Here is a 26,036-nt window from a genome sequence, read left to right on the forward strand (position 1 = left end):
ACAACCACCAGGCAAGGGTTGTGGGGATGAGGCCCTTCTCCCCATCAACATGGGGACAAAGTGCTTTGGGGGTCTACCCCAAAGCACCCTCCCAATGTTGAGGGCATGTGGCCTGGTTCAGGAGGGGGGGCGCTCTCTCATCCCCCCTTTTCCTGCAGCCTGCCAGCTTGCATGCTCAGATAAGGGTCTGGTATAGATTTTTGGGGGGACCCCAAGCCATTTTTTTTAACCACTTCAGCCCCGGAAGAATTTACCCCCTTCCTGACCAGTGCGCTTTTTGCAATTTCGCACTGCGTCGATTAAACTGACAATTGCGCAGTCGTGCGACGTGGCTCCAAAACAAAATTTACGTCCTTTTTTTCCCACAAATAGAACTTTCTTTTGGTGGTATTTGATCACCTCTGCAGTTTTTGTTTTTTGCGCTATAAACAAAAAAATAGCGACAATTTTGAAAGAAACGCATTATTTTTTACTTTTTGCTATAATAAATATCCCCAAAAAATATTTAAAAAACATTTTTTTCCTCAGTTTAGGCTGATACATATTCTTCTACATATTTTTGGTAAAAAAAATCACAATAAGCGTTTATTGATTGGTTTGTGCAATAGTTATAGCGTCTACAAAATAGGGCATAGTTTTATGGCATTTTTATTAATAATTTTTTTTTACTAGTAATGGCAGCGATCAGCGATTTTTATCATGACTGCGACATTATGGCGGACAACAACTATACTTCAGTTTTGTTTGATGAGATCTTCGCCACTCCCTTCTCTGCCCGAATGTTGCATCCATCTATATGCCACCTCAGCTCCTGTGGAGAGGTTTATTTTACTTCTATACATATTCCATAGGAATTTTTGGACGCATCAGCTCCTGATGAGTGCAAATACATCTATCCACGAAACGCGTTGAGCTTTACTGTGATGCCCCAGATACATCTTACACGCAACCATACTTACTGAACCATCATCTTATGTATTCAACCATATTATCTGTTCCTACTCAGTGGATGTATGTTTATCGTATGGGTACAATTGTCGGTATCTGGCATGTTGTCGCCTACAGTATTATGCTATACCACTAGAATCATGTGCTGTTATAACTGTACCTTTTTACTATGCCTATGCCATGTATATACGCTTTTTATATGTACATGAAATCCATACTTTTATTGTTTGTATATCATTAAACATTCCATGGTGAAATTTAAACATGGTGTGATTTACCTCCACTATCCAAACGCTTCATTTAAAGTCCCAAATTCCCTTTATTATTACCCATATACCAGGATGGAGGCACTTTGCCATGCTTTATCTAAAGTCCCAACTCCATTTCTTTTTCTTATGGCGGACACATTTTTGACACATTTTTGGGACAATTGTCATGTATACAGAAATCAGTGCTATACAAATGCACTGATTCCTGTGTAAATGACACTGGCAGTGAAGGGGTTAACCACTAGGGGGGTGTTCGGCCCATCCCTACTTTGCACACAATAAATCAGATTTTTTCTTTTAAATTCTCACTTGCCCCAGAAGCATAAAAGTTTAAATAATGACTGGTTGCACAGACAAGTCTATCTCCACACATCTAGATTTTTTAAATGAGCTCAGTTGTCTCTTAAGCACAGTTGCTAATATTTTAAAAAAAATAAAAAGACAAACACTTCTATTAAGTATCCATGTAATATTTAAGCTGAAATTGTTTTGTATTTTTAGTACTTTACAATTTCACAATAAATGAGATTTTCAATAAATTCTAATACATAGGCTATTAAATAATGGAGTGCTGTAAGTAGGGATGAATAAACAAAGCAAAGTACAGTTCTCTTGCTGTTTGTTGAACCCAGCAACCCCTAACATAGCATTCAAATGCTTCTGAATTCTATGGGAACAACATTTTGTCTTTTCTGGCCTTTTTGAAGATTAATTTGCAAGAAAAAAGAGCCATGGGTAGGTGGACACTGCCAATGCACTGTACCAAAAATCAACAAAAAAAAAGTGTTCAGCGGGGAGTGGGTCTTGTAATATAATATAATATAATATAATATAATATAATATAATATAATATAATATAATATAATAATAATAAAATGAATTTCCCCATGAAATAATATCGATCAATTCTGCAAGTGTTTTAATTTATTATTGCTGTTTTCTAGCTGGTCTAAAACCACTTTTGACGTAAAGGCACACTATTTGGATGCCATGGACAATCTCAAGTTTCCAGGCAGAAAGAACAGTATATATAATATAAAAGTGCATGTAGAGCACTGGACAAAGCACTAGGGACAAAAGGGAGGTGAAATGATTTGATGCACTAATGTAATCTGTAAGAATACAGTGTACTGTATGTGTTATGTTTTTTGTATTTTTTTAATTTGCCACTGGGCTCCGCCCCCATGAGTCATGACACTCGCAGGGAGTGGAGCCCGGAACACAGAGCATTGGGCAAATGATCTGGCGTAGGACACAGCGGGGGGACATCGCAGGATCCTGGTGACAAGGTAAGTATGCTGTACCAGGATTCTTCAATGCAATCTTGAGTGTGGCTCGGGGTTACCGCTAATGGTACTGAAATTTAGCTCTGAGCCACACTCGGGAATACCGCCAGGGGGGTTAATTCAGCATAAAGGACAATGTTAAAAATGACTTTTTTCCTTTAGAGATGTCATTTTGCTGACAGGCTGTTCTAAACACGGGAAACATGCGCCACTTTACAGGCATACTATGGACTATGGACTAAGGACTGTGTTAAAAATGCACGTGAAGTTGTACACCTGTACAATGTACTCTTCAGAAAAGTGACATTTCATTCCATTTCAGACCACTATCCACTAGTCACAAAAGGGTTAAACAGCACCTATAGGGAAATAAGCATAGGAGAATGCCTTTATAGAAACCATGTGTCAAAGTAGTAGTGTCAGTAAATTTAATGACTAACAAAATAAAGAAAAACTCCTGGAATTCTACATTTTAAAAAGTGTTATACTCTCAGTACTCTGACAGGAGCAATGTTGCTTTCTCACACAGCTGTCAATCTGCATGTTGCTCTCCTCTGCTGTCCATTTACAGAATACGTTCATTCATTCATCTAGTGCGTTCACAGAATACAAAGTGCTCTGTGATTGAGCAAAATGAGAAGAGGGGCAGGCAGAGTGGTTACATACTATAAAACCGAGGGGTGACATACAACTAATTCACTTAACTCATTGTAATCCAGCGCTTTTTTAAATAATTTGCTTATGTTCCAGGGAAATATTAAAAACATAATTGAATCCACTAGATAGGAAACATCTGCTGCACACTGGTAGAATCACTTCCTTCAGCAAGATTTATTGCACAAATAGTGCATCTTGGGTGCCTCCATCTAAAGGACTGCCCAACTAGAGTGATGGTCCTTCAGGTGGGGGGAGATGCATTTTTCTATGAAGTACTTTAGTCCAACATGGTCCTTTCTCTCCTAAACTCTGTTACAACGTTTACAGACAAAGTTTACTTTTCAATTATAACAATATATAGTGTATGCACATTGTTTATTGTAAATATGATAATTTATGTAAATGTTTATTTTACAGCTTTTTATTTAGCTTTTTTTACATTTAGCTTTTGGCCAAGAAATCTCCTGGTGGAGAGCTAAATAAGGTAGGGGATACAGCTGTGTGCGGGAAGCTGTCACATATATAACAGATTACTAGCACAGGCACAGCCAGCTAATGTACCTCTGTATGCCAGCTTAAAGTTTGTCCTAATTCCTGAAAATTAGTGGTCATTTTTTTATATATTTGTTGCTGACATAGTGGCAGTAGTAAGAACTACCAGTATGTGATATATGTGTCAGTAATATTATTTAAACTGGCACAAATTCTTTCCTCAATTAAGCCCAGGAAGTTCTTAAAGGAACTACCTCCAGAAATCTGGCAACAAGGCTATAGTGAACTCTTCTGGATATGCTTGTGATTTTTATGATATAGTTTTTAATGCTGTGAATAACTAATAACAATTAAAAAAATAATGGTATGATTGTATTGGTACTTCAAAAGTCTGTCATTTTCTTTAACAATTTGGTTACACTAAGCAGTCGTATATTGGCCAATAATGTAATAGTAATTAGAAGAAGTTAGAATGCAGTCAGATGTTAGTTTCCCCCTATATGAGATCCAATGTTTGAAGAACATTTGTCAATTATCCCCATAGATGCAAATGTCCCATATGTCAAGCAGTGTTATGTATATAATTACTTTATTTGCTGTGATGCATGCTGTATAGGCACACTTACAATGCCTCAGATATACAGTTTAACAGGAAAAAGCATGCATAGTTTAGGCAATCCTCAAATAGCATTACTTGCAAGATTAAATGAACATATTAATTAAAGTAGACCCAAACCCAAAACTTTTTTTCCCATTGTAGATAGAATACATATTGGTTATCACCCTGTCAGGTTTTGTTTGTTTCTTTTTTTTGCTATCTGTATCTCATTGGGGATATTTCCCATGTCTTTCTGTCAAAAAAAAAAGTGAGAGAAAACCCCTGGTTGTCACCAGGGTCACCAGAACTAGTATTCTGATTGGAAGAGTCCCCCTTCATTCCTGTTCTGGTGGCAACCCAAACATTGGGATTTTCCTTCACTTTCACTGTTGGTGATAATGGTAAACAGGATAAATGGAGTGGGCATATCTCCCTATCAGGCATAGACTGTAATAAAAAAATGCATGTTTTGTAATTTCTCTCCACTTTATCCATAAATAATATAAAAAATAACTTTTTGTTATACGTTAATAAAGTGTACTTTGCTTGTTGCACACTTGACAGAACATAAGTACTTATACACTCCAGGCTAGCGCAGTGGCTCTCAACCCTGTTCTCACGTACCCCCAACAGGTCATGTTTGCAGGTTTTCCTTTATCTTGCACAGGTGCTTTAATCATAGTCAATTGCTTGGTATTTTGGACAGCTATTTTTTCTAAGAGAAATTCCCAAAACATGGCCTGTTGGGGGTACTTGAGGACAGTGTTGAGAACCACTGGGCTAGAGCATTGTTAGACACCTTTTACCCAAGCTATACAAGTATTAAAAATTTAATGCAACTCATTGCTATAGAGTAGTGTAGTGTATGCATTGTTTATGCAATAACATTTATTGGCTGCCATTTTCATCCAATATTATATAAAGAAGTTAGTGTGTATGACCTGCTCATTTTTCTCATGTTCATAATCATCCTTAGTGCACATAATTTTATTGAATATAGTGCATGCCCTGAAAATTCAAATACAGCAGAAGTGTAACCTTTGGCAGTTAGGTGCACTTATTTTGACTAGGTTTTCATTTCCAGTGAAGGATTTCACACACATTCTAATCAGGCTGCTTGGTACCAGTTTCCAAGTTGTGACTATATTAATGGATATTTAGTGTGAATAAGGTTAATGGAAGTCTTTTAGAATGACTTAAGCCAAAGTTTGCTAGAGGATTTCTGGGATTTGTAACATTGGTAGTAAATGTTTCTACTGCAGGTGACAGACACAACAGGCCAACAATTAATGCTGGCCATACACGGTTCGAATTTCGAAAGAATTTTCTTTCGAAAATTGTATTAAAGAATTTTCGTACGAATTTCGCACAATTAGTGGGCTGCAGCAATGGCCGATTTTCGTGCGTCAATCAAATTTGAGGAATCAGACATGTTGTAAATTTTTAGAAAAACAAACGATTTTCTAATCAATGATGGGAGAATCGTGCGAGAAATGTAATAAGAAAAGAAAAATTACGGAGAGAAAAGAAGATTCCCAGCCATGAAAATTATTTTCTGTAGCAACATGAGGTGAAATTAAAGGCTTGGTCGTCCGATTTTCGAAAATCAATGGTGGCATCATCGGATCACAATAAAAACAAACTTTCTGATTTTGAAAAGAAAATTTGTTCGAAATTCAACCATGTATGGCCTGCTTAAGGATGACCAATAAGAAGACACTAGTGGCCTTTTCTCCAGGGAATTATCCTGGCAGTGTGAAAAAAGATACCAATGGAAATCCATTAGGATGGAGGAATAAGATACGGTTAGCAGTCACATGACAAAACACAAGTCAAAGCAAATTAGCAGTGTATATGGGTAGTAAATGTAGCCTTTAGAAGCCTCCTTTTATCTAGAAAAAAGCAGGGGTGCCTACTGTAAAAAAAGATCTTGAACAACACATAGGTAGTACTTGAATTTTGAAAGTATCATATGTATTCGTAACTAAACTAATTATGGGAAACATTGACCCAAAGGGCTTTTGGTACAGAAAGAAAATTATGACCAAATAAATTGCCCTGTAGAGCATGTTATACCCTAAAACCAAAGTTGGCCCCATGGGTATGGCTATCAACAGCAGTACAGAAAGCACAATATACATAATAATATTAGTGTACATATGTTTTTAGAAGAGCAAATCTAAAATGCTGTTTTGACTTACTGTAGCTGTGCCAGAGACAGTTTGTGCATTTGTATCCGTGACACTCTGTTCAGAGTGTGCCTGCACCGAAGGGTACATGCTTAACGTGTGCTCTGGAACTGTGGACTGTCCTGTATAGTCTGGAGCCTGGTGGGGATGTGGAGTTGTATATTCTGCTGGAATACCATTTTGGGTTGCGGCAAACTGAGCAGTGGCATAAGGTTGAGCCATTGTGTCTGGAGGTGCTGTAGCTTCCTGATTACCCTAAGAAAAAATAAGGAAAAAGTGATAAGCATGAGCTGGTCAATAGAAAAAAAATGTACTTAACAATGTATTCAGAACACACAGAGAAATCAAATAACACTAAAAATAGAGCTAGTGCTGTCTATACTTCTATCCCTTCTGTATTGAACTGTATTGTAATTGTGCTGTCCCCCCTTTACATTGTAAAGCTCTGCGCAAACTGTTGGCGCTATATAAATCCTGTATAATATTAACAATAATAATAATATATACAAGCACGCTGCATGAAGAAAAATATAAGTGGGGGCATACTGTATATGAATACTGGTGCATAGGAAATAATGTTGCCAAAAAAAATATTTGTGGATCACACATCGGGTAAGGTATAGATGTTAACATCTGTTGTTGTTAAAAGCCAGAGTAAATATATGTGGCCTTTTTTTTCTGTTTTATATTAAAGAACTCACAAATGTACACACAAATACGCAGACACCAGAAAAGTTACACATGCAAATATAAATAAAAACCAAATTGTTATAAGTGGATGTAAGCATTTTATAATTTAAAATGTTAACCTTTAGGTGCAAATATTTAAAATGCATTTTAAGTCATTGGCTGAAAAGCCACACACACCTTCACTGCATTACAATTTTTAAGCTGTAATACAAAAGGGAGCAAGCAACTGATTCATTTTCATGGGCAACATAGACAGTTTTTCTTCCTGTTTCCTAAATCAAGTCATAGAGTGAATATGAATGTTTCTAGTCCATTTATAGAAGAACATTGCACATCAAAAATTGGATAAGAATTGTTTAGTTCACTAGACACTAGAAATGTTTCAAATGTCTCAAAATACAAATTCCATTTTAGAGTTGCAGTATAGGATTTAACTCAGAATGTGTTCATTTGACTTTAGGTAAAGATCAGTCTACTTCCACTGCACATTTTGAATTCCTGCCTACATCTCTGAGTGTTTTGTAAGTAAATAGGGTAGGTGGTTTGTGTGCCAGGTGGCAGCCCTAAAGTAACATCAGTACATTACAGTCTATTGCTGCAATAGCATGTGGCCTTTATGACTGTAGAAGAGAATTATGCTCTAAACTCATAGATTATTTCTTTGGTAAACAAGTTGTTTTGTCTGTGAGTGAATAACCTGAAGCATGACATTTAAATGATTATAAAGATATTTCCAACACAACAGGGTTGTATCTTACTGACATGTGCTCTGCCAGTATTTAATATTTTACTGCATATAATTTCCTGCATTCAAATACAAATTAGCAATACTGAAACAGCTGGTGAGGTTGTGTGCCCATTACGTACATATATTTATATATAATATAATTTTTTACATACTTTTTTTTTAATTTTTGGTTGCACATGACAGTCTATATCTATTTCTTCAGCATTAAATGATAAGTCGAATTTTGAAGCATAAACTTTCACTTTCCCCTTCTGACCATCTCTTCCATCAAGTTTTTAAAATGTCAGACCTTATGTCAGATTTACAACCTTCATGAATGCTGCAGTCTATATAATACAATACTGTGTGTGCATTGCCTCCTGGCCATACAGTAAAACGGACTTCCCATAATTACATTTAGTCCCGGATCTCCTTTTGGAGAAGCTGATAGAATAGCTCAGATGTTTATACATCTTTGTCATTCAAGTCATTCAGCATAGGTTTACTGTAATTATACTTTAACACTGGTGTATTATTGTGGAGACAATTAGAATGGAGAAGCACTGTCTATATGTTGGCCATGCAGTTCAGGGATGGGGGAGCAGAGAAGGATTAGCAAGACATATGGGGGGTTATTTACGAAAGGCAAATCCACTTTGCACTACAATTGCAAACTACAAGTGCAAAGTGCACTTGAAATTGCACTGAAAGTGCACTTGGAAGTGCAGTCGCTGTAAATCTAAGGGGTAGATCTGAAATGAGGGGAAGCCCTGCTGATTTTATTATGCAATCATGTGCAAGCTAAAATGCTGTTTTTTACTTCCTTGCATGTCCCCCTCAGATTACAGCGACTGCACTTCCAAGTGCACTTTCAATGCAATTTCAAGTGCACTTTGCACTTGTAGTTTGCACTTGTAGTGCAAAGTGGATTTTCCTTTAGTAAATAACCCCCAAGGTGTTTTATACCCTAAAAGTGCACTTATACTTTGCCACTGTATAAGGGTTTATTATGATTCCAGTCTCTAAATCTGGAAATAGTTAAAATGACACCCATAATGTTACCTTAGGAAATGGGGTCCTGCGTCTAAAGGGAAAAGTGCGTTTAGCAGGGGATTATTTGAGTATAATTTTCCCCAATACCAACAATGACAGTTTGCACTGTATACATCAAAAAAATTAAGATCTTCTTGACTCCATTTACCAATAGTTTATTCAACAAGTATTCAATGAGCTTAGTAAATATGAAGAAGGTGTGTTCACTTCAGTCATCAAAATCAAGTGAATAATAAACAATGTGCTTCCTGACATAGAAGACACCTCTCTCAGTTTAGCAAATATGTAGAAATAAAAACAAAATAATACTGCGCTTGTGTCAATGTCTAAGAAACATAAAGCTACAACCACAACTGTAAGATATTTATCACAAACTAAATAGAAAAAGTATATCTAAATGTGTTGCGCTAATTAATATAATATTATAAATGTGCACAGTGCTCAATCAATAGTGAATCAAAACAATAAAAAAGTCTAATAAAGGTGATGAAGAAGTGGAAAATCTCCTGTTAGGAAGGTCAAATGCGCTATGAGGTATTCTCCTGTTGTGCTAATTTCCAGCAGGGATCACAGCAGAAGTCATCCCCTAATGTAGAGCCTCCAGCCGGGATCACTGAAAAAGCAGTGATGTCATCTCCGAGCACCATCCACAGCATTACCACAAATTCCCAATGAATAGAATGAAACAATTGTAGAAATAGAATATGCGAATAAAACCGGTACATCCAGGCAGGTAAAATGGTGCCATTTTACCTACTTGAAAATCTAGGTTTATTGCGCATATTCTATTTCATAAATTGTTTTATTCTATTTATTGATGGCATTAACTTACATGGCTGAGAAACCCTGGTCACATGGGTGGGGAATGGAGCGGGTTCTTCTCAAATGTTTTGATGTCTTTATATTCAAGTGACATATCGTTTTTTGTGAATGACAAGGGTATTATGTATTTACATATTTTGAGGGGGACTTTACACAATTTTTTTTCATTCTTACTGTAGGATGTTTTTAAAAAAAACAAAAACAAAACATCACACAGACCCCTCCATTCCCCACAAAACATAACAGACTCTTAGGGTTCTGATGTGTATTTTGAGGACCTTCGGTGTCTGTGTGTGTTTTTTTTCTTTTAAAAAAGAAGCAAGAGGGAGATGAGAAAGACTATCTGAAAGGATGCAAACTAAATAGATTCATGAAGTACTACCTTTATCCTAAACTCCTACAGGCTTATATCAGTAATATATTTGCTTAATCCTTTCCAACATTTTATTATTCTGAATTTAATATCTACTATACAGTATATATATATATATATATATATATATATATATATATATATATATATATATATATATATATATATATATATATATATATATATATATACTGTATGAAAAAAAAACTTTAACATGGGTTTCACCTAACTATTGTAGGTATATGGAAAATTGCCAAATTAAATTATAAAAGACAATTTCATAACAGCTTAGCCAGCAATGCAAGTGAATTGGCATGCAGTGCAATATTTGACTTAATATACTGTATGTGTCTAAACTATAGGAGTTCTAATTTGGTCTTATCAAGAAAATATCCATTATCATACTTTCCTTAACTGAATAAATGTTTCAATTTGTGACATTCTGACAGGCAATCATTGTACTGCCTGTAATGAATTAATGGCGCATCTACCATGAGAGGAGTTAATGCTATCTAAAAGTATGTGTAGTATTATCACATGATCTTTCCCTGCATATTTTCTAGCTAATTTCTATTTTATAAACCAAAATTCAACACCCCTGTTTGACTGCCTATAAGTATAAACCCACACGCATTAGAAGCAAGTGCCCATTGAGGTTGCACTGATCAGGTATACAATGGCCCTGTATTCATAGAAAACCTTTACTATTTCATTTCTTTAAAAAAATTGTGAACTTTAATTTTTGTACCCTACTGTGGTAAAAAATGAACATTTTATGGGATTGGATTACTAAATGTCTAGATGCTGTTCACTTTGCAAAATTAATTTTAGTAAATAAGCTTATCCCTGTGCTAAGATTGAATACCTAACTAGGTTCAAGATATGTTGTAAATTAAAAAGCCACATTTTTGCATTAAAAAATATTGGTTAAATGAAGTAAAGAAAGCTTCACCTTAGTTACAAAGCTCACAGAACAATTACTTGCAAAGTGATCAATTGTTATTCCTTTAGTGCAGTATATAAACTCTTTTGTGTTTATGAGGTTGGTGTTGTCTTGTTTGATTTAACTTGTTAAATTTTCTTGTTAAATTTCACACTGTTACATAATCTTTGCTGCTGCAATTACAATGTAGTGTCTTTCTAAGTTCAGTAATATTCAAGTTAGTAGTTAAAAGAGTAATTAGGAGGCAAATAGGGATATTCCTACCATGTGATCAGATAAGAATTTTGCCTCAGGCTACCACTTCTCAGAGAAGGCCAACATTATTTTTACTTCACCTCATGAGCCTACAATCCATTGCTAGATTAATAAAGCTCTGAGCTTGTGATGAAAAAATCGTTCATAGGCATGTACAGTCAATATATTAACATAGCCTTTACTGTAGGTAGAAGTCTTGAGAATGGATGAGGCATATGGAGACACTGGTGGTATGTTACATAATTTTCTGCTCTATGTGCCAGTGGTGTTGAAATCACACCACATTCATTCAGACCTTGTTTGACCCACATCAAGGTAAATATCTTTGTGATGTCCATTTTGTTAGAAGATTTATTAACATTAAACCAACATAAAAAGAAAGATATGTTAACAATCAAGTCTAAACTGTGCTTTTGCAGTGTTGTTACAGTTCACATTGTTTAGGGGTTTCTGAAGTCAAGCTGATAATCGTATTAAACAAACTTAAATGGTTGTCAGATTGTATTAACTTAAAATTTACATGAAGAAACCTCTTCTTTTATTGGATTAAGTTGACTATTTTAAGATATTAAAAAACTCTAATTTTGTAGAGTACAAATATATAGATGTTGGCATGAATTCAAAGATTCAGCCAGTTACTGTAGAGTATCTGCAGTGATAACTTCTTTAATAAAATAATGCAATTTGCCTTAGTATCTGTATTAATAACATTCCAGGTGCACAGGTTTGCTGACATTTTCAGTGCTCATTAAGGTAGAGGATATTCACTGCTGTTCGAGTTGCAGGAGAAAAAAAATGAAATTCTGCTATCCTGTAGTGTTAGGAAAATGGCAATCAAACATATGTCCTTTATGTTTTCCAAATTAAAAATCTGCATAAACATTAAAGTTGACCTTATTCAGCGTCTAGAATTTTGCTAAGCTCGATAGTAGCTGTAAAAAGATTTGAATGCTTTGTGCCAAAAATACATAGCATATAAAATCACCATGTGAACTAGACATTGATTATAGGAAATATATTATCTGAGTAGATATTCTTGTAAATTTGACTGAACATGGAAACCACATTTGCACCTGTGTGCGTAGAATAATGAAAGGGCAGATGCTGTAATACAGAACTACAATTCTACAATGGTGGCTATATGTGTGTATGTCCAAGAAGGAAAAACTGGTACTTACTAGGGATGAGCCGAACACCCCCCTGTTCGGTTCGCACCAGAATATGCGAACAGGCAAAACATTTGTTTGAACACGCGAACACCATTAAAGTCTATGGGACACGAACATGAATAATCAAAAGTGCTAATTTTAAAGGCTTATATGCAGGTTATTGTCATAAAAAGTGTTTGGGGACCTGGGCCCTGCCCCAGGGGACATGGATCAATGCAAAAAAAGGTTTAAAAACGGATGTTTTTTCGGGAGCAGTGATTTTAATAATGCTTAAAGTGAAACAATAAAGTGTAATATTCCTTTAAATTTCATACCTGGGGGGGGGGGTGTCTATAGTATGCCTGTAAAGTGGTGCATGTTTCCCGTGTTTAGAACAGTCTGTCAGCAAAATGACATCTCTAAAGGAAAAAAGTCATTTTTGAAAATAGTTTTTATTAATGTTTAACAGATGTACAGAATAAGAAGATACATCAATTTTCTCAACCGGTATTAAGTAGCAATACATAAAAGTAAAACATAAAGAGTAATAATAAGTCCATATATGTTGTCACTTGAGTAATCCAGCATATATATTGTTATTAATATATTTACCAATAAAACGAGTATATCATATCAGCAATGTAGATCATGAGTTAGTAACATGTCCTTAACTTCTATGTGAAACTTAATTAAGCTTGTTCCTTGTTTTAAGTTTAACCCATTGAGATAGTGACTATGGTGTTTGAACAGATCACCATTAATACAATAGTAATAGAGTAAGAAAGAAGGGAAAAAGATCATCATGAATGAATATTAGACTACAGGTAACAGAATTATACACCTCTTTGGTATAGTGTATTCCAGAGATTCCAATTGGAGATGTACTTTGCTCCATTGCCATCTCTGATTGCCATAATCCTTTCACTTTCAGAAATTATATTAATTTATGTTTTCAATTCTCTTATGCTTGGGATTTCATTGGTCTTCCATCTGCTCACTAGTAGGGACCTGGCAGCAAATAGGATATGCATCGCTATTGATCTGACTAATATTGGGTAATCTACCATGTTTATACTTAAAATTGCTTTTTCGACTGAAGGGGTGGTTAAGACACCCGTGGTTTTCGCTATTAATTTGAAAACTTCTGACCAGAAGCTTCTAATATGCTGGCATGACCAAAGCATATGGACCAATGTTCCTACCTGTCCACATTCTCTCCAGCACAGGTTAGAATTCTCACTAGAAAATTTTTCCATCATGTACGGTGTGTAATGCCATCTTGCTGATAGTTTTGCCGCCAGTTCCTCATAGTTAGAGCGCCTCGAAAATCTGTGATTACATTGGAATGCTAATGACCATTGTTTATCAGTGAATTTCTGGCCCAATTCTATCTCCCATCTGCTTAGTGGATTGAATTTCGTAAATGTTCTTTTAGCATTGATTAGGGTATACATCTGGGATATACCTTTTGCTTTAAGGTTGGAGGATTGAAGGTGCTTCCATGCTTGTGTTGGGATTTGAGATTCAGATACCTTCCATGTCTTAAACCATGAAACTATCTGTAGGTGTGTCAAAAACTCTGAAGGGTGTAGGTTGAATCTCTTCTGTAATTCAGTAAAAGGTACCACCCTGCCTGCACATGTTATGTCTTTCATTAATAAAATGTTTTCCTTATGCCATTGTGTCAAAGAGAGATTTGGAATCAGCCAATAAAGTGCTTCTAATGGGATAGGAACTTCCGTATAACTTGCTTTGGGATTGGGAAACTTTTTTAGATGAGACCATGCCTGTAATGTAGCCTGTATGGTGGGGTGGTTAATTTGAGATGTGATTGGTTGTATGTTGTGTGCTAGTATAAGTGATTGAAGGGATCTAGGATGAATCCAATTTTGTTCTAGTTGGCACCAGTGTTTTAATTCTTTTTGGTCAAACCAATTTCTTAGTTGGTCTAGGATTGCTGCAGCATAATAGTCTTTTAGATTTGGTATTCCTAATCCTCCCACCTCTTTGTGTTTCCCTTGCATTTGAGCCAGAAATCTTGCTCTTTTGCCTTCCCATATGAAGTTTGTCATTTGTGTTTGCATAGCTTTGAAGAAGGGGGTTGGGATAGGTATTGGGAGGGCCCTGAAAAGGTACATTAGTTTTGGTAAAAGTAGCATTTTATATGCTGCTAGGCGACCATTCCATGATAAGTGAAGTTTCTGATATCTAAGGATGTCTTTCTTGAATTCGTTCAATAAAGGTTGATAGTTAAGTTGGAATAGTTTGGCTACAGGTGTTGTTAATCCTAAGTAGGAAATAGAGTCTGTGGACCATGGGTATGGAAAATCTTTTTGCATGCTTGATTTTGTGGTTTTGTCAATTGCAATTCCTAAGATACTGGATTTGGAAGCATTAACTTTATAATATGCTACTTTGCTGAATTGTGTTAGTGTCGTATGTGCTGCTTTTAATGAATTATAAGGGTCAGATAGGGTTAAAATAACATCATCCACGAATAATGATATTTTGTGTTCTTTATCTTGAGATGGAATGCCTCGGATCAGTGTATTTTCTCTAATTGTTTCTGCCAGTGGTTCCATAATCAATGCAAAGATTAAAGGTGACAGTGGGCACCCTTGCCTTGTCCCATTTGTTATTTGAAAATTTCTGGAGAACATTCCTTCAGTGAATACATATGCAGACGGGGATGAGTATAGAGCCAAAATTGCCTGTTGGATTGGGCCTATCAAACCAAATTTCTCTAGTACTTTAGTCAAATATCTCCAATGAACTCTATCGAAGGCCTTCTCCGCATCCAACGTAAGGAGCAGAGAAGGCCTTCGAGATTCCTCCGCAAGATGAATTATGTTTACCATTCTTCTTGTAGCGTCATTTGTTTGCCTGCCTGAAACAAAACCTACTTGATCTTGGTTGATAAGATCCGGTAGTAATGATGGCAATCTATTGGCTATAATCTTAGCATACAATTTCACATTGACATTCAATAAAGAAATGGGTCTAAAGTTTTGTGGGACGGAGAAGTCTTTACCGGGTTTTGGTAGCGTTATAATGGTTGCTGTTAGCATCTCCTTTGGGAATGAGGCATTGGACATTGCGGCATCAAAGACCTGCTTTAAGTAAGGGGATAATTCAGTTTTAAACAATTGGTAATATTCAAATGAGTAACCATCTGGTCCTGGTGATTTATTGTGAGGCATATTTTTAATTGTTTTCTCAATTTCATGGGTAGTGAAGGGTAAGTTAAGTTTTGTAAGTGATGGTTGTGAGACTATTGGAAGGTTTATGGCTTCCAGGAATTCTGAGATCAGGTTGTCTGAGGGTTGGGGTGTATCGGGATCGTCTTTGAGATTGTATAATGCTTCATAGTAATCACAAAAGGCGTCTGCTATGTCTTTGGGGTTAGAGACGTTTAGTTTAAATTTGGGGTTCTTTATGTGTGGAATTCTTTGTTTTGCCATTTTTTCTTTTAATTGGTTTGCCAGCAATTTCCCCGCCTTGTTGCTGCAACGATAGTTATTTGCTTTTAAGGAGCGAAGGCGGTTTTCCTGCTGAGAAACCAGAATAGTTCTTAGTTCTTGTCTAGTATAGAATAATAGGTCTCTTGTCTTTTGGGTAGAATTCTGTTTGTTGGATAATTCTAGGGTCTTTATTTTGTTTAGCAGGTCGTTGATCCTCACTGCCTTTTGCCTCTTGGCCCTAGCACTTAGTTGCATTAATAAACCTCGTATGACCACCTTATGAGTGTTCCACAGCGTGAATGGGTCAGACACCGATGGAGCATTAATTTCAAAAAATTCTTTCAGTGAACTTCTAAGTAATTTAAGATTCTCAGGTTTGGACATGATGAAAATGTCGTTCCTCCATCTGTTCACTCCTGTCTCGGTTTTCCGCCCTCCCACGCTTATGGAAACTGGAGCATGGTCAGACCAGGATATGATATCTATGTCTGATCTAATAATTCTCTGCAATAAGAATTTGTCTACAAGAAATAGATCTATTCGCGAGTAAGTATTATGTACATTAGAAAAAAAGTAAAATCTTTCTCTGAGGAATGTTGGCACCTCCATACGTCGAATAGATCCGATGTGTTAATAAATTTTTCCAGTGTTGTCCTTCGGTAGGCTACTTGTTTAGGGTTTGTACAGTCAATGGTCTTGTCTGGTACTGCATTGAAATCCCCACACAGAATTACATGTCCTTGTTTCATAGATTCTACTTTTTTCCATATTTTTTTGAGGAATCGTAATTGGTTGTTGTTTGGTAGGTATACGTTAACCAGAGTGTACTTCACTGCAAAGATCTCGCATACTAGTATGATATACCTGCCTGAGGTATCCAAGTGAGTTGTAATTTCTGAAAATGGGATATTGTCTCCTATTGCAACTGCAACTCCACCTTTTTTCTTTGGACCATTTGCCGTAAAGACTTGAGGGAATCTACGATTACTGAATGCTGGGGGTTTTGTCTGCTATAAAGTGAGTCTCTTTAAAGCATATGATGTCACTTTTTAGCCTTGATGCTTCCTTCCAGGCAATTTGTCGTTTATGGGGGCTATTCAGACCCTTTACATTTAGAGATGTGATAGTAAAAGACATTCTGATATATTGTGGGTGTCGTACCTTATAGTGGAGTGAGTGATGTAGGAAGACAATAGGTTGATTTGATGATGTTGACTATTCTCGTGGTAGAGATGGTGCCGCAAAGGACTCTGGTGTCCGGGTGTATCAGATCTATGTGTCCGTACTTCTGTTCCTGTAGGTGATATAATAAAAAAGGAAAAAGTGCAAGAAAGATAGGGTAACCAAACCAAAAGGAAATAAAAAGAACACTCCCGTAAGGAATCTGTGCGGATTTTATTCCGTTTTTAATTCGGGGGTAAAGCAACAATAGCTAAGTGGCTGTTCCTGGGCCATTCAGGGTACCTTGTCGTTTGTTTTGGTGAACTTCAGCCTGTTTCTGTGTTGGAACTGGCTCGGGTGGAAGAAGGTGAGTGTAGCTTGTCATTCCCATTGTTACTTGGATCAATGATTTGCCATTCTTTCAGGAGGCGGATGCCTTCCTTAATATTTGTTACCACATGTGATTTGCCTTCTTTTGTAATTAGTAGCTTAGCTGGGTACAGCCATCTATACTGGATGTATTGGTTGTTTAGTGGTTTAGTTATGGTTGCAAGCTGTCTACGCTGTTGCATGGTGAATGCTGACAAGTCGGCATAGAAGGAGAGATCCTGTAGCTCTTGTGGAAGGTTTTCTCTTCTTCTCACTAACATCATGAATTGGTCCTTTATATGATAAAAGTGAATTCTCACTATTGTATCTCTGGGGAGATGTTCCGGGATGTTTCTGGGTCTCGGAAGACGGTGAATCCGATCAACGATCAGTTCTTCTAGGGGCGTTTCTGGAAGCGCAGCTCTCATTATGTTTGTGAAATATTCTTTCAGGTCTGGGGGCTTAATCAATTCGGGTATCCCCCGAATTTTGACGTTATTACATCTCGATCTGTCTTCCAAATCTGCCAGTTTTGTTTTAATGGCGTGAATTTCATCATCCCTGTTGTTATGGGCGTCTACTAGGTCATTGAAAGTAGATGCAAACTCGCCCATCTTTGATTCAATGTGAGTTACTCTGGAGTCTACTGCTGCTACTTCTGTTTTAAATTGCTGTGAAAATGCTAGCATGTCAGCATGTATGGTAGAATGCAGGGACACCAGCATGTCCTTGAGCGTTGTATCCATAACTGGCTGGTTTTGAGTGGGGAAGTCTATGATGGAGTCCTGTAGTTCTCTTGTGTCATCTAGGGAGGACTCAAAGCCACTAATGTCTGCTGTTTCTGCAGAATCTGAGGACCTTTTCATCTTGCTTTTAGCAGGGCTAGATGATGCAGATGGGGGTGGCGGGTACTGACCTTGTCCCTGGGGAGCTTTGTTAAAAGTGTGGCTGGATCCCTGCCTCCCATGCTGGCCTCTCTGTGTGCCGGAGCTGAGGCTGCTCTTATCGCCTGCATGTCTGCTGGCGCCATCTTGGACAGGGAGAGGGCGCAGCTGTATTAAGAAATCCGTCATCTTCCCTGGTCTTGTTGGGTCTTTTCACTTGCGGGAAGGCATCCGGGAGAGTTACCGCTGCGTGCCCGGTGTCTGGTGATTTGAAACGAGGCTCTTAGTCGCTGTGTTCCCCCGTTAGAGCCCAGGATATAGCGGAGCTAGTCTAACATGCGTCCATCGTCTCCGCCGGCTAGCCACGCCCCCTCGAAAAAAAGTAATTTTTAACATTGTCCTTTATGCTGCATTAAGCCCGAGCCACACTCGGGATCGCATCCAGGCAAAGTTACTTACCTTGTCCCCAGGATCCTGCAATGTCTCCCCACTGTGTGGGCTGTGTCTTTCGTTCGATTCATCACTGTGCCGGGCTCCGTTCCCTGCGAGCATCTTGACGTACAGGGATGGAGTATGGCACCAAATTCAAAAAGTTAAAAACACACAATACATACAGTACACTGTAATCTTATTACTGCATCAAATTATTTCACATCCCTTTTGTCCCTAGTGCTTTGTGCAGTGCCCTGTCTGGAGTTTAATATTTTATATACTGTTCTTTCTGCCTGGAAACTGGAGATTGTCCATAGCGACCAAAAAGTGTCCCTTTACGTCAAAAGTGGTTTTAGACCAGTTAGAAAACAGCGAAAATAAATTAGAACACTTGCAGAATTGAGCGATAGTGATCTGTGGGGAAATTCTTCATCAAACCCTGAAAGCAAAGACAGCGACAATTCTGCAACTGAGCACAATTTTGTGTTTTTGATTTGATTACATTATTGAATAAATGTTATTATTATTATTATATTATTATTTGTTTTAATTATTTATAGTTATTTATTATATTCTAATTTATGATTTCATGTTTCAAACTTTATCATACCCGGAATGTCTACTAGACTCTTGTTTGAACAGATTTAAGTGTGTTATTCCTAAGAATTACAGGCCTACAATATAAAACACCAAATTTCCATGCAAAACGTTGTACCACTTTGAGCATCAAAAATCTGACATAATCATACTGCCAGGGAGGTTAAGCAATATTTTTACTGCATTTTTTTTTTTTTTTATTAGTAAAGCATAGAGAAGATATAAATATGTTTAATTGGAAAGAAAAAAGAAAAAATGTTCAGGTTAGGTTTGGTTTGGTTTAGTTGAATTTATTTCTTATGTAAGTACTAGGGATGAGCTTCGAGTCCGAGTCAAACTCATGTTCGACTCGAACATCTGCTGTTCGCCAGTTCGCCGAACAGCAAACAATTTGGGGTGTTCGCGGCAAATTCAAAAGTCGCAGAACACCCTTTAAGAGTCTATGGGAGAAATCAAAAGTGCTAATTTTAAAGGTTTATATGCATGGTATTGTCATAAAAAGTGTTTGGTGATCTGGGTCCTGCCCCAGGGGACATGGATCAATGCAAAAAAAAGTTTTAAAAACGGCAGTTTTTTCGGGAGCAGTGATTTTAATAATGCTTAAAGTGAAACAATAAAAGTGTAATATTCCTTTAAATTTCGTACCTGGCGGGTGTCTATATTATGCCTGTAAAGGGGCGCATGTTTCCTGTGTTTAGAACAGTCTGACAGCAAAATGACATTTCAAAGGAAAAAAAGTCATTTAAAACTACTCGCGGCTATTAATGAATTGCCAGTCCGACCATACACATAAAAGTTCATTGATAAAAACAGCATGGGAATTCCCCACAGGGGAACCCTGAACCAAAATTTAAAAAAAAATGACGTGGGGGGTCCCCCTAAATTCCATACCAGGCCCTTCAGGTCTGGTATGGATATTAAGGGGAACCCCGGCCAAAATTTAAAAAAAAAAATGCAGTGGGGTCCCCCTCAAAATCTATACCAGACCCTTATCTGAGCATGCAACCTGGCAGGCCGCAGGAAAAGAGGGGGAACGAGAGAGCGCCCCCCCTCCTGAATCATACCAGGCCACATGCCCTCAACATTGGGAGGGTGCTTTGGGGTAGCTGGGGACATTAATGAATTGCCGGTCTGACAATACACATAAAAGTTCATTGATAAAAACGGCATGGGAATTCCCCACAGATGAACCCCGGCCCAAATTTTAAAAAAATGAAGTGGGGTCCCCCTCAAAATCTATACCAGACCTGGGGTCTGGTATGGATTTTAAGGGGAACCCCGCACCAAAATTAAAAAAAAAAATGGTGTGGGGTCCCCCTAAAATTCATACCAGACCCTTATCCGAGCACATAACCTGGCAGGCCGCAGGAAAAGAGGGGGGATGAGAGAGCGCCCCCCTCCTAAACCGTACCAGGCCACATGCCCTCAACGTTGGGAGGGTGCTTTGGGGTAGCCCCCCAAAACACCTTGTCCCCATGTTGATGGGGACAAGAGCCTCATTCCCACAACTCTTGCCCGGTGGTTGTGGGGGTCTGCGGGCGGGGGGCTTATCGGAATCTGGAAGCCCCCTTTAACAAGGGGACCCCTAGATCCCGGCCCTCCCCCTGTGTGAAATGGTAAGGGGGTACAAAAGTACCCCTACCATTTCACAAAAAAATTGTCAAAAATGTTAAAATTGACAAGAGACAGTTTTTTGACAATTCCTTTATTTAAGTGCTTATTCTTTCTTCTATCTTCTATCTTCTTTCTTCTATCTTCTATCTTCTATCTTCCTTCGGTTTCTTCCTCCATCTTCTTCTTCTGGTTCTTCTGGTTCTTCCTCCGGTGTTCTCCTCCGGCATCTTCCTCCACAGTGTCTTCTTCCCTCCTTCTTCTCGGGCCGCTCCGCATCCACCACGATGGGAGACTCCCGCTGTGTGACACTTCTCCTCTTCTGACGGTTCTTAAGCAACGGAGGGCGGGGACACCCGGTGACTCCACCCCCCTCTGACGCACGGGGACTTGACGGGGACTTTCCTGTGGCATTCGATGTGACGTCAGAGGGGGCGGGGTGACCCATTACATAACGGGTCACCCCACCCCCCTCTGATCTCACAGGGAAGGCCACAGGGAAGTCCCGTCAAGTTCCCATGCGTCAGAGGGGGGCGGGGTCACCGGGTGGCCCTGCCCTCTGTTATTTAAGAACCATCAGAAGAGAAGTGTCACACAGCGGGAGCCTCCCATCGTGGTGGTTGCGGAGCGGCCCGAGAAGAAGAAGGGAAGAAGATGCTGCGGAGGAAGATTCCGGACGAGAACACCGGAAGAAGAACCAGAAGAACCAGAAGGAGAAGAAGATGGAGGAAGAAACCGAAGGAAGATAGAAGATAGAAGATGGAAGAAAGAAGATAGAAGATAGAAGAAAGAAGAAGCATTTAAATAAAGGAATTGTCAAAAACTGTCTCTTGTCATTTTTAACATATTTGACACTTTTTTGTGAAATGGTAGGGGTACTTTTGTACCCCCTTACCATTTCAAACAGGGGGGGCCGGGATCTGGGGGTCCCCTTGTTAAAGGGGGCTTCCAGATTCCGATAAGCCCCCCGCCCGCAGACCCCCACAACCACCAGGCAAGGGTTGTGGGAATGAGACTCTTGTCCCCATCAACATGGGGACAAGGTGTTTTGGGGGGCTACCCCAAAACACCCTCCCAATGTTGAGGGCATGTGGCCTGGTACAGTTCAGGAGTACAGTACAGTACAGTGCACTCTCTCATCCCCCCTCTTTTCCTGCGGCCTGCCAGGTTGCGTGCTCGGATACGGGTCTGGTATGGATTTTTGGGGGGACCCCACACCATTTTTTTTTATTTTGGTGCGGGGTTCCCCTTAAAATCCATGCCAGACCCCAGGTCTGGTATAGATTTTGAGGGGGACCCCAGTGCATTTTTTTTTTTTAATTTGGGCCGGGGTTCCCCTGTGGGGAATTCCCATGCCGTTTTTATCAATGAACTTTTATGTGTATTGTCGGACCGGCAATTCATTAATAGCCGCGAGTAGTTTTAAATGACTTTTTTTCCATTGAAATGTCATTTTGCTGTCAGACTGTTCTAAACACAGGAAACATGCGCCCCTTTACAGGCATACTATAGACACCCCTGAGGTACGAAATTTAAAGGAATATTACACTTTTATTGTTTCACTTTAAGCATTATTAAAATCACTGCTCCCGAAAAAACTGCCGTTTTTAAAACTTTTTTTGCATTGATCCATGTCCCCTGGGGCAGGATCCAGGTCCCCAAACATTTTTTATGACAATACCATGCATATAAGCCTTTAAAATTAGCACTTTTGATTTCTCCCATAGACTTTTAAAGGGTGTTCTGCGGCTTTCTAATTTGCCGCGAACACCCCAAATTGTTCGCTGTTCGATGAACTGGCGAACAGCCGATGTTCGAGTCGAACATGAGTTTGACTCGAACTTGAAGCTCATCCCTAGTACTTACATAAGAAATAAATTTAACTAAACCAAACCAAACCTAACCTGAACATTTTTTCTTTTTTTTTCCAATTAAACATATTTATATCTTCTCTATGCTTTACTAGTAAAAAAAAAAAAAAAATGCGGTGAAAATATTGCTTAACCTCCCTTGCAGTATGATTATGTCAGATTTTTGATGCTCAAAGCGGTACAACGTTTTGCATGGAAATTTGGTGTTTTATATTGTAGGCCTGTAATTCTTAGGAATAACACACTTAAATCTGTCCAAACAAGAGTCTAGTAGACATCCCGGGTATGATAAAGTTTGAAACATGAAATCATAAATTAGAATATAATAAATAACTATAAATAATTAAAACAAATAATAATATAATAATAATAACATTTATTCAATCATGTAATCAAATCAAAAACACAAAAATTTGCTCAGTTGCAGAATTGTCGCTGTTGTTGCTTTCAGTGTTTGATGACGAATTACCCCACAGATCACTATCGCTCAATTATGCAAATGTTCTAATTTATTTTCGCTGTTTTCTAGCTGGTCTAAAACCACTTTTGATTTAAAGGGACACTTTTTGGTCGCTATGGACAATCTTGTTTCCAGGTAGAAAGAACAGTATATAAAATATTAAACTCCAGACAGGGCACTGAACAAAGCACTAGGGACAAAAGGGATGTGAAATAATTTGATACAGTAATAAGATTACAGTGTACTGTATGTATTGTGTGTTTTTAACTTTTTGAATTTGGCGCCATACTCCATCCCTGTACTTCTCGAAGCTTGCAGGGAACGGAGCCCGGCACAGTGATGAATTGAACGAAGGACACAGCCCACAGAGTGGGGAGACATCGCCGGATCCTGGGGACAAGGTAAGTAACTTTGCCTGGATGCGATTCCGAGTGTGGCTCAGGGTTACCGCTTTTGGTACTGAAAATTTACCACAAGCCACACTCGGGAATACCGCCAGGAAGGTTAAAGCAGGATTAAAATGATTACATTTATTTTAGAAATGTTTCTGTTGCCTTTCTTAATGCATCTGTAGGTAATTGGCTGCAGCTGCTGATCAATGGAAAATTTTCAGTCATGCCGCTTTGACAAAATTGATTGATTAATTGATTGATTACACAATCAACTTCTGTTAGGCTGAGGAGACCATACACGTTTCAAAATTCAATCAGTGTATGGCCATTTTTACTGTAAATAAAAATGCAGACTTCAAACTGGAAGCTTCTATTGTGACAGACAGCAGGCCCACAACAATATTACAATTCTTCCCTGAGCTTGCTTTACTCAGGGTGAAACAAATATGAGGCAGCAAAGTAGACTATGGGCTGCTCATCAACCACTCCATATGCTAATGTACAGACCCATAGAAATTTAAATGGCTGCCTTGCACTTGTGCAGTTCTGGACCTAGCCTACTCAGCTAAAATATGTGCAAATATGTAGAGTAGTATCTTCCTAAAGATTTCTATAAAAGTGCAACAACCTATTAATACCTGAAGAGATTTGAAATGGAGAGAGATAGTAAAAATTTAGTGACACTCACCACAGCAGGAAAAAGACCAGAAATCAACCTGATAACTCATGTTGGTATAAAACAAATACCAAATAACAATAAAGTGGCTTTAATACATGTTGCATATCTTCAATAATGTCCTCAGTATATCAACCTCACTTACAAGGATTTCTCTAAGGCTGCATTCACATCTGACCAGAATGATTTTCAGTAGTTTTCATGTGTATTTTTTGAGCATTTTATGAACATATTTCAACCATTTTAAATGTTTATTCAAGCTTTAGACATTTTTGTTTTTAATGGAAATTAAGGGAAAGTACTAGGGGAAGGAGATCAGGTCATAAAGGATAGAAAAGTGCTTGAAAAAATGCAGGAGAATGCTCTATTTGCACTTTTTCTGGTATCCCGATTCATGTCCATGAGACCAAAAATGCCAACTTTTGCCTCAAAATAGCTCATGTAGTTTTTGAGAATCAAACATAGAGCCACAGGCACCTGATCATACAGTATGTTGACAGCCACCATTGAAATACATGAGATTTTGGATGTTGAGAATTGTGGAGCTTTAAGCTTAGAGCTACAAATCAATAAAGGTGTGAATGGAGTCCAAGGGAGTAGCTTATTAAACAAAGTGAAGCTGTTTTAACAGTGAACAGTGAAGCTGTTTATGCCAATCATATAATAAGTGCAAGAAAAAAAAAAAAACAATTGCATATCACTTAATATTCAGAAGTACCCAAATGTTTACCTTATTTATTAAGCTAAATGGACATTTAGTTTAAAAGGTGGTTTAGTAAATCAACCTAGTGGAGTCAAGGCTGATTTTGACTAGAACTAGGTTATGACTTAATATTTACACAGTCATATAACACATATTTTATTACAGTTAAAGACAATTCATAAACATATTGCTCAAAAGTAATAAGATTAATAACGCTATCTATCTATCTATCTGTCTATCTATCTATCTATCTATCTATCTATCTATCTATCTATCTATCTATCGATCTATTTATTACATGAAAGACTGGTGGGACAGCTCCAAGCTTAGAAATATATTATCTCCCCATCAGTAGCAATTTTTTAATGGACTGTAGACCAGAATCAGTTACTTGGAGGTGATACAAAACCATTTTCATTTGCAAGATATGGGTGAAGGGGAATGTGAATTGATAACAGGGTAAGAGTTCAGAAGTATGTCCTACTGGTATTTTTTTAACATTCATGCTGTAACGCTTTTACTTTGTGCTAGCACCAGCAACATTCTTCCCTGCAAAAATCAGGCCAAATAACAGTGCACCCTGTGATAGAACTGAAAAAAATGCATTCTATGCAGAAACAATCTACACAATAACAGGCCTTGGTAAAAAATATTTAATGGAAATGTTATAGAATATATATATATATATATATATATATATATATATATATATATATATATATATATATATATTGTATACATCATGCATTTCCTGCTGTTTCAACAGTTTCTTGCAATTGTCTCAGCAGTGTGTCTGAGAAAGATAGCCTTAGGAAGCCCCTATCAGAACAAAGATGAGTCTGTCAGCATTTTTCATTCCAATTATGGTCTGTTCTCCACTGTGTAATATGCACTCGTGCAGCAGGTCACAATACTTGAGCATTTGTAGAATACAAGCGTGAATGTATATGACGGTGCCCAGGGAAGGTC

At 37.9% G+C, this 26,036-nt stretch overlaps 1 protein-coding gene across 7 annotated transcripts in view; it reads right to left on the reverse strand.

Moving 5' to 3' along the window:
• Positions 1–26,036, reverse strand: part of RBFOX1 (RNA binding fox-1 homolog 1) — a 2,292,172-nt gene that overhangs the window by 1,366,940 nt on the left and 899,196 nt on the right. For all 7 annotated transcript variants that reach the window (XM_073633001.1, XM_073633002.1, XM_073633003.1 and 4 more), the window contains exon 2: positions 6,452–6,694. In XM_073633001.1, the coding sequence (XP_073489102.1) occupies positions 6,452–6,694 (243 nt within the window). The remainder of the gene's footprint in view (positions 1–6,451; positions 6,695–26,036) is intronic.

Source organism: Aquarana catesbeiana, linkage group LG06 (assembly GCF_042186555.1).
Source record: "Aquarana catesbeiana isolate 2022-GZ linkage group LG06, ASM4218655v1, whole genome shotgun sequence".
Classification (NCBI taxonomy): Eukaryota; Metazoa; Chordata; class Amphibia; order Anura; family Ranidae; genus Aquarana; species Aquarana catesbeiana.